Source organism: Sinocyclocheilus anshuiensis, unplaced genomic scaffold, assembly GCF_001515605.1.
Source record: "Sinocyclocheilus anshuiensis isolate Anshui unplaced genomic scaffold, SAMN03320099.WGS_v1.1 scaffold1142, whole genome shotgun sequence".
Taxonomy (NCBI): Eukaryota; Metazoa; Chordata; class Actinopteri; order Cypriniformes; family Cyprinidae; genus Sinocyclocheilus; species Sinocyclocheilus anshuiensis.
In genome coordinates this window covers 917,956-928,268 of record NW_015536577.1, presented here as the reverse complement: position 1 = coordinate 928,268, position 10,313 = coordinate 917,956, and the positions used below count along the sequence as shown (strand labels likewise).

The following is a 10,313-nucleotide window of genomic DNA, read 5'->3' as shown; positions in this document are numbered from 1 at the left end:
GAAGTAACCGGGCGAGCCGGTTCACAAATCGAACTGAATCGAACTTTAGTTCTGGGTTGGTGACGCAGGACGCACAGCCGAAGTAGCACGTCCAACTCAAAAAGAACCGAATGAGCCGGTTCAACCGACTGTCGAAGTTTGCAGAGGATTACCGAGGACTCAACAAGAACCGAATGAGCCGTGGCGAAGTTTGCCGAGGATTACCGAAGATTCTGATCAGTGAGTTGATGATACTGTGCAAGCCTGAGGCGCGTACTAGAAAAAATGCTTATTATGACTGTTATTAATTTACATTTTATACTGTGACCACAAACTCCATTAACTTAAGTGAATTATATGGCAATAATCAGCAATATGCTTTCATACAAATAACTTTATTTTTGAATGTTTCAATATGCGTTGACACAAATGACTTATTTGAATTTTTCATTGATACAACATGGCACTGAGTTGTTAGAAAAGAAATGCGAAGAGACGTTATTGCTTGATGACGTCAGGAACCGATAAATCGGCTTTTTTAACCGGTTCAACGAGTCGATCAGTCCGAAAAGAACCGGTTCGCGGAAATGAATCGGACTTTGCATCACTACCGCAAAGCACCATTTTGTTATCTTCTTTTGTGCTTCAGAAAAAAACACAGTGGTCATAAACTACACGGTGACATGAAAGTAGAGGATCCAAATGCACTAGTTTATTGAAGGGATAATCCACAAACATTATCCAAAGGCAGGCAAAGGTCATACACACACAACCAATCAAAACCCATGAGGCAAACAGAGTAACCCAGAAAACAGGCAGAATAACAAGACCAGGAGCAAAGACACAGGAGAACCAGGACACAAGGCTTAGAATTGCAGTAATGACACTTTCAAGACCTGACAATGAATGACAAACGGGCTTATATAGGGTGAGCTAACCATGCTAATGAGACACAGGTGCAAACAATGAGTGCTGATGAGACCGGGCAGAGGATTATGGGGCATGAAGTCCTTGACAGAATGGCAAAAGTCTGGGATAGAGTGCCCTCCAGCAGGTGATCGTGACAACTGCAATGTGCTGCAGAAAGAGTAAGGCTAGTACAGTATGGTAATAGGCTATTCTGAACATAGCCAAGAATTAGACTACATACAAGGAAAGACACAATGGAAGTAGGGGAAAAAAGAAAGTAAGAGAGAGAGAGGGGAAGCGAGAGACAGAGAGGGTTGGGGGGGGGGGGGTCTGATAATTGGCTGGTCAGGGTATATATTTAGCGAGACCTTCCTCCATCACTGACACAGCTGAGCCTAAGGGATCTCACAGATTTTATTTTGTAAGTGTAACTGAGGGGTTGACATGCCAGTTCTGACAGTCTTGATCCTAAGGGAACTTCTTAGTGTGTGTTTCTGGGTGAGACTGAGACAGGCATTCATCTAGCAGATCTGTATGGCACATGCATTCTCAGACAAATTCAAAGTGATTGTCACAGAATTGTGACCGTGCATGGTGCTTTAACTGCAGGGTTGTCATAATAATGCCATTCAGTGCTAAGGACTGAGTCCTCTGCACTCTTGACCCAATTATCAAGCATGTGACACGTGGCTGCCGACACAGTTCATCCCATTTTTCGGACCAGTTCCCAAAGAAATGCCAAATTTACAATTCTCTCCTTGACTTCTCCTACCAGCTTTCACGGTTCACTCGCTCAGATTCGTGAAGAACAGATCTGAGAACAGTTTCAACATAAAAGGAAACTGCAGAAATGCACTGTGAAACTTTATTTCGAGACTAATTTAGCTTTAATCAGTTGCTTCCGCAGTTACACTTAAGCACATGCTCATTAAGGAGCGAAAAGGAAACCGAAGTGAAAAATGTGTCATCTATTTTCAGAGCTAAGCCCTCCAGTAGCTTCTCTCTGCTCCTCTTTCCTCAATGAGAAAAAGGTCTTGCTATTTTCTGAATGAGGACACAGCCTTTGCTGAGGTACAGCAAACTGCAGACATCTGCACCAGCAGCAACTTCATGTATTTATAAAACTGCATCTTCCAACCTTTAAAGAAACTTCACCTTCAGACCAGCACGTCAACATTAAATCAAAACCCACGCTGTCCTAGTTCTCTGATGTTGAAGGTCTTATGTCACAGGCCTTATAATATAGAAATTAACATAATTACAAGATGAAAACAAGAGGTTGTACTGAACTGGTCACATCCTTGGACTCGTTCGTGAAGAGACTTTCATAATGCCAAAGAAGAGACCATGTTGATGTCCAACTTCAAAGGTCAATGTCTACCTCAAGTAATCCAAAAATTGTAAAGTTGGTTGCTTAAACATTTTTAAATTTCCTATTTATTTTTGAGCGGTTACATCAATGCACTGGTATTGCAATTTAACCACAGAAGCTTCCTGAATGTCATGGTCAACAGCAAATTTTGGTTATACAGACTTTTATGGAAACATCATTGTCATTATCTCAGCCCAGGGTAGTCCTAGTTCCTTGGAACAAAAACTGATATATAAAGCATATTTATATGTACATGCAGTGTGCATGTACAAATTCATATGCACTGTATATGTGGATTTAGACATTTTACACATCATTTTTTCCTAGACTTAGAACTTAAGTTGAAATGTAACGATCCCTCAAAGTTCCACTTTTTAGGGTCAATGTATAACGAGAGGTGTTTGAGTCTCAGTCCTACATCTTTTTTAGGGGGTACAAGTACAGCATATATGCAATACATTTTAGGTTTGAGACTTTTTTATGGGGGTGAGAAAGTATCATTTTTTTTAGAATGCTTGCTAACTTTCAGCTACTTATGCTGGGGCACCAGATGGGAACCTCATGTATAAATAATGTAAAAACTGTTCCTAAATGCATGCATCCCTCTTTATAAATCGCAGTTCATCTTAAATTCAAGCCCAATGTGTACAAGTGCATCAACTCCACCTTCAGAATGCCCATGCAAATCTCTTTATGGTTCAGAAGAAGTACAACGACATAATTGGGCAAGGAAATTCAAGCGTGCTGGTAATCGTATGTGCGTATTATTACTTTCAGGAAATCATTTACATAAATTAATGAATTTCAGTGATGTAATTATCATAGAGCAGTTAAACATTGCTCATTTGTGCATTAATTATGCATAATAATTTTTTTTTTATTCACTTTGGTTCTATTTTCACAAGCAACTATTAAATTTTCAAAACTCTTAGTACTAATATCACAACAGATCATCAAAAGTGCACATTTTTGCAAACATTTCAGCATATTTTCAATTGTCTTAGTACAATACACACAATCACAAAGTATATTTTTCACTACACAAAACAAGTGTTTCATCTACAGTATATAAATGTTTAATTCACAGTAACTGCCTTTCATAAAGCTCTTAATATCAAACTTTTCATTTGTCTTCTCATTCAGTTTAATACATTTGTCTATCATTTAATCTAACTAATTTTAATGGTTACTCAGTGAATCGTTTGGTGCATCTATAGATCTGTATTAATATAGATTCAGTAGATACAGTTTCTATAGAACTTGTTTGCAATTTAGGGATAACCAAATGTAATGAATTATTTTTGCACTATAAGTGATTTATCTTAGATGATAACCACTATTTTATAAGTGTGTGTGTGTGTACCTACTTAACCATATTTTGGGGACAAATTCAAATATTTTGTCTGGGCAAAACCAGACAAAATCACCCAAAACCTCTCTTTGAGGACGTCCTTATATGTAAAACTGTGTGTTTTGCAATTTGTGAACATACTGCAGGATACAAGGGAGAGGAACTGATCAGAGATGTATCAAAAGAAGGGAGACAGATGGCATTAAATACAGCATTTTACATTACATTATGCCATGTGATACTGTATGTAGAGGAATATACCATGGTACAGTCTGCACATATAACTCACCTTCCATCTGAAAAGTTCAGTTACAGTACAGATTCAGTCATATGGCACAGTGAGGACATTTACTGCATTGACAGTAAACTCTGTTCAAGCACAAAACCTTATGGCCACGTCATACCTCCATACACCTTTTGATAAATACTTTTACAAACATTATGGATTTTATTTGAGTTATGCAAGTTAGGTAACGTAAGTGTATTTTCTAACATGACAATTATTGCCTGTATTACTGTAATTATTTTAGCAGAAAAGGTGATTTGAAACATGTATCTTGCATTGTTTGCTCTTGAATGAACTGATTGTTAAAAGTACTAAATTGAAAGAAGATCACACTGTTGTGTTTTGGTGATTAAATCAAATGTTCTCAATATATATTACAATAATCTTATATTTTGAAACATTGATTATGCTGATGGAAAACATGTATAATTGTAATGAAAGCATGCGATCAGTTTTTAAATAATGACTAGCGATGTTACAAGTGTGATCAGTTTTTATTTTTGTACTAAGAGTTTTGAAAATATACACCTTGTGAAAATAGCACCAAAGCAAAACAAAAAAAAAACCTGTAATGCCTTTTATGACTGCCTATTTATCTTTACATTCGCATAAGCAACTTTGAATTAATCTAATTACTGTACACATGCTCTTTATTTGCTTTATGCATAAGAACTTCAGTTTCTGGATTAATAAATCCTGATTTGTTCCTCACTTTTAACATAGGATCCATGGAATTTAGGATAAAAAAGTTTGGCATGCACTTTTTTGTTTTTTATAAATGAGGCCCAGGTAAATTTAATTTGAATAAAATGTTAATTTCAAGGTAATCTGAATAAAATATCTCTGATAGCATTCAACTGGTCACACATTTTGTTTAATTTTGACATGAATGTAGCATTATTGTGAATGACTTATCAGTGCATTCTATTCTAAAGAAAACAATATTCAGCAAAATGTTAAAATGTATGAATTTTTTTTTTCTTTTTACATTTTTTCCTCTCAATTTATGTATGCCTTGTGACCGGGTGATCCAATTAAATCAAGTCCTTAATTATTTACTACTAAATATTCTGTTTGTTTCTGTCACATTTTGAAAGTTATATTTTTTGTTTGTTGTTTTAAATGTGTCATTTTGTTTTTAAGAACTGAATGGCAGATCACGGTGGTACAATGACATTAATCTCAGATTGTTTCAGAAATAATTTTTCTTTTTCACTCATCAAACGAAGGACTTTGAAACACTCACGTAACGTCTCCTGCGTAGTGTCGGATACGGAAATCTCGATTGAACTCCATGGTCTTGTCGGCGGGACAGAGCTGAGAAAAAAGCAAAAAACGTCTGAGTTTCAGCGGTGATGACTTCAACAGGTATCAGACTGCACGTTTTTGCTTCTGTGTGCATGTAATGTGAAAGAATACTGCCCCCTTCTGACCCTACTGCTAAACTGAAGTCAGCCCACTACAAGTCTGGTCAAATGAGGTTGCAGTTTTGTTCCATAATTCATGGCAGGCCTAAAAATGTGATCGGAGGATTGCTGAGGCAAGAAGGAATGGTATCTCTTCTGAGTGCTTACTTTCCGGGAGGTGTAGTGAGGGTGCTGGCCCAGCTTTTTGTTCATGCTGTCCAGGCAGACAGTATCTGTGACTTTCCCTGCAGTGAGACAGGCTTCATCCAGGATGGAGATGATCCCCTTATGAGGCTGCTCCACTAAATCCACTATGATCTGATTGTTAAAGTATTCGATCTAAAAGAAAGAGAAGTCCAATTTAGAGAAAAGGTGCATGGATTTTATTTCAGGTTCAGTGTGGATTATTTTTGTGTATTATGCTCACATGTCGCCATGTGATACCCTCTCTCTGGTACTCATCCTGCTCCTGCCGTAGAATAAGCTCAATGAAGAGCTGCTGTAGCTTCTCGTTGCAGTAGTTAATGCAAAACTGCTCAAAGCTGCCGACATGAAATGGGTAAGAAAGAACCAACCACTAAAACCAGTCAAAAAAAGTCCCATGTATTTGAAGACTTATTAATGCCAAACAATAACTACTCAATTCATAAATGACACTGACCTGTTGTTGTCAAAGATCTCAAAGCCATAGATGTCCAGCACACCTATAACAGTGTTTTTGCCATGCAGGGTGGGATTGTAGTCCTTCACTTCAATCACACTATTGATACGACCCACTATCCACCCAAATAATCTCTCATATAAAGCCTAAAAATGAAAGCCGTGCCTTAATGAAAACAGCTAAACATATCATATGAACATATAATACAGCAAAGACATATTTAAAGTGGTCATACCAACATTTATCATTTAATTTCTTCCCTAAAGTTCACTTAGAACATTTTTTGCACCAAAAACAGTTCAAAATTGTACATTTTCCACACTCCCCCGACACCTAACTGACATTATTGATGTAATGTGGGTGTTTGTGTAAATGTATTCATCCCTTTGATATCACAAAGTTTCCTAATGAGCTGTTTCTGCAGTATATAGTCTTTCAAATAAAGAGCGGCTTACATAGCACATTGAACTGGTATATTTTAAAGGATGAAAGAAAATTAGATGTTTCATATGACCCCTCTAAGAATCTTTGTTTAATTAGAATAACTAGATGATGGATGAGCTACAAACAAGGAACACTTTTTGCAGTTACCTTGGCAAAAGCGTCTCTTCCATAGCTAGCTTCCTGCTCGTTGTGTCCCTTTTCAATGACCTCACCACCTCCAGTAGCCACAGTACGGTACAGCAGTGTTTTACTGGCATTCTCAGGCTCTGTGGACGTCAGCTCAGAAATGTGCTTCACTGTATCTTCTCCGACAAGTATGACATGTTCACCATCACTTGTAAACTGAAGGTTACCCTGAAACAATAACATGGCAAGGCATTTAAACCAGTGGTTCTCGACTAGGGGAACGTTCAGTTATTGGATTTTTTAAATTTTTTTTTATTATTTTATTTAATTATTTTACTATATTGGGCCTTCATATATTGCATTGGACAATCTTGAAGAAGAAAAAAAAATAGAACCAGTGCTTTAAACATCAATTTAACACTGCACTGACCACAGACAGACAGAAAAACAGAAGAAAATAATCTTCCAGAGCACTCAGTGTGAGACTGACCAGGTGTAGGATGGTACTGAGGATCTTGTAGATGGAGATGATCTCTTCAGCAGTGAAGCCGATCACTTTTAGTGCTGCCATCACAGCTTTGTGGCATAAGGAGTCATTATTGGACGCCTTTGAAGATGATTTGGAATGACAGAGAGACAGAAAAGGATAGAGACTAAGAAACATAAAAACATTGTATGGTACATTTCGTATAGTAATATTAGTCATGGGTATACAGAAGCTCTATAGGAGAGCAGAATGCAATTCATTCAGTCTCGAATGCTTAGTCTGTGCAAAGCTGTGTGTTCATAAACTGTGATATACTCATAGGATAAGTACGTACAAGTGTGACGGAGGCTCCTTGACTGGTGTAGGCATATTGTGCAGGATCTCTCTGCAGATACAAAGACTTCAGCAATTCATCAGATCCTCCCCGTAACACCTGCATAAACAGAACATAGAAATACTGATCTATGTGTTTTGTTTGTTAAAAACGGAATAACAATTCTTGCAGCATTTGGTACTCCTGAAGTAATGTTGTAATCTCATTCACCATAACCTGTTCGGAAGATCTCACCTGATAAAATGAGTGGAAATTTCTCTCTCCCTCCTGCTGCTGGACAACTCTTGACTGTAAGTACAGCAAAGTATCAAAGTGTTAATTGTCTTTTCGGTATTATACAGTCGGCCTATTGATATGACTCTCAATCCACCCTAACAATCTCTAAAAATACAACTGAAAGCCAGCCAGAAGTAAAGGCAGCATGGTATTTGTGTTACACTTAAAGGGGTCATATGATGTTGCTAAAAAGAACATTATTTTGTGTTTATGCGGTTTAAGGATAAAAAAAAAACATTATTTTCCACATACTGTACATTATTGTTTCTCCTCTATGCCCCGCCTTTCTGAAACGCGTCGATTTTTACAAAGCTCATCGGTCTGAAAAGCAAGGTGTGCTCTGATTGGCCAGCTATCCAGTGTGTAGTGATTGGCCGAATACCTCAAGCGTGTGACGGAAATGTTACGCCCCTTGCCATATTGTGATGCCTTGTCCCGGCCGTGATGACCCCGGGCTGGACTCCGCTTCATCCACGGTGAAAGCCGATCCAGCGATCCACAGCACGAAGTTGATGTATTTCCTCAGCGACCAGCACGGATCAGCTCCAGGCATGACGAAGCAGATATCGTCCTCTTTTGGAAGACCAAACAAAGTAGTTTCGCTTTCACAACGAAACACACAGCGTCTTCACGACATGGCGGCGGCAACAATACTACAGCGAGAATAAAAGTTACGCCTTCTTTCTTTGCGTGAACATTTGGGCGGCGTTATGCAAATCTTCCCACATCGTGACGTAGGCATGTGGGGGTGTGTTAGAACGAGCCGTTTTAGGTAGGCGTGGTTGACTCTTTAACTTTTATGAAGAATATCTCTTTGGATTTAAGACTTTAGTCTTAAACACTCCAAAGAGAAAGGAAAAATTGAAATCGCATCATATGACCCCTTTAACCCCCCAAAAGAGGCCAATTCACATAAACAGCACAAAACTAAGCAGTTTTATTTTTATAAATATTATTTTAGGAATGTTTCAACTGTTTCGACAGCTCTATGTCAGTATTTTAAGTCTTTTCACGTATTCTCAGAGTAGAAATTATACGTGTGACAAGGTAAGCACCTTCTCTTTTATTTTTTACTAATATTTATTAACATTCCTGCAGAGCACTGATGGGTTTTTATTGCCAATGTAATATAACAAAAATATAAATAAAGGACAAAAGCATATTAACTATGAGCGCTTTCAGTTGTTATATCTCAGCTTGCAAAAAAAAAAAAAAAAAAATCCCCCGTATGTGCTGGGAACATTTCGCTAACGTTCGTTATGAACATTATTTCTGTTACATTACTTAACACAAACATTCCAACCAAAACGATTAAAAAGAAAAGCATTCTATGAATGATGTAAACATAATGTTTTAGTGCTAACGTTTTGAGATCATCATTAAAGGCCAGATAAATAAAAAAAAAAAAAAAAAAAATCCCCCGTATGTGCTGGGAACATTTCGCTAACGTTCGTTATGAACATTATTTCTGTTACATTACTTAACACAAACATTCCAACCAAAACGATTCAAAAGAAAAGCATTCTATGAATGATGTAAACATAATGTTTTAGTGCTAACGTTTTGAGAACATCATTAAAGGCCAGATAACGACTATTCTATTAACGTCACTGTTCTGAGAACGTTCCTTATTAGCTTGGGATCATATCAGATGGGAGAAAACATCTTAGAACGTTATTATTTAGCACTTATTACAGACTTATAAAAATAACAAGCATATCACAAAACTTTCCCCATTTAAAATAATAATAATAATTGTTTGGGTGCCATATGTGGATATAATGGTTTGAACAAACCAGACAAAGTTAAATAACCTGCACATGACAACAAAGCCCTGCACATTCAGTAAAAACACTCTAATATTAATCTAGCTGAGACCTAGCTGAAAAATGGGCTGCTGTGTCCTTTTTTAATGAAACTGTGATCACCACATTCAAATTGAACAATTATTATTTTACGAGGCAATGTCAAGTTTCATTCATATGTCATGTTTATGATGCGTTTTAATGTGTACTGATACGATCCTGAAGGTCTCACCTTCTCCAGCAGGTAGTTGTTGATGTGTCCTCCCGTGGGGTCTCCGTTAAAGTTGAAGTTGATGTCCATGTATTTGCCGAAGCGGCTGGAGTTATCATTGCGGTTGGTCTTTGCATTTCCAAAGGCCTCTAACACACAGTTGGATTTCAGGAGCACGTTCTTCACACTGTGGTAGGATGCAAATACAGTAATAGTCAAAAAATAATGTATAAACAAACGTGTGTTTTTCAGGGTACACGTATATGGAACGCAATAAGAAACTCAACATCATAGTGCCATCTAACGGTAGAAGATGTTCAGCCTTCATCCCCAAATAAACTTTACAAAATAGTCCATTAAACATGAGCATTTGACATTTTCTTTTCAAACATTTCATTTTCATACAAATCTGTTTTTACTATACTATTGAGTAATAAAAGCAATAAAGTGCTTTTATATAAATAAACAAATAAATAAAAATTAGCCCTGAAAGTCCAGAGCTGTCAGTATCTCAAGGAAACTGACCTCTCGACCTCTGCCCTCTGGCTAGGGTTGGTGATCGCTGCAATGTACTGCATAATGTACTTGCTTGCCTCAGTCTTGCCTGCTCCACTCTCACCTGAAACACAAGGACATTTGTATGAAACGGTCTAATCCAGACTTTGT

The 10,313-nt window shown here is 37.4% G+C and overlaps 1 protein-coding gene across 1 annotated transcript in view; it reads right to left on the bottom strand.

Moving 5' to 3' along the window:
- The window catches only part of LOC107702514 (unconventional myosin-Ig-like), a 56,393-nt gene that overhangs the window by 42,762 nt on the left and 3,318 nt on the right, over positions 1 to 10,313 (bottom strand). The window contains exons 3-12 of the mRNA XM_016504858.1: positions 10,173 to 10,266; positions 9,669 to 9,834; positions 7,590 to 7,643; positions 7,356 to 7,454; positions 7,025 to 7,141; positions 6,556 to 6,762; positions 5,965 to 6,110; positions 5,731 to 5,845; positions 5,472 to 5,642; positions 5,144 to 5,214 (exon numbers count right to left, since the gene is read on the bottom strand). Of these exons, the coding sequence (XP_016360344.1) occupies positions 5,144 to 5,214; positions 5,472 to 5,642; positions 5,731 to 5,845; positions 5,965 to 6,110; positions 6,556 to 6,762; positions 7,025 to 7,141; positions 7,356 to 7,454; positions 7,590 to 7,643; positions 9,669 to 9,834; positions 10,173 to 10,266 (1,240 nt within the window). The remainder of the gene's footprint in view (positions 1 to 5,143; positions 5,215 to 5,471; positions 5,643 to 5,730; positions 5,846 to 5,964; positions 6,111 to 6,555; positions 6,763 to 7,024; positions 7,142 to 7,355; positions 7,455 to 7,589; positions 7,644 to 9,668; positions 9,835 to 10,172; positions 10,267 to 10,313) is intronic.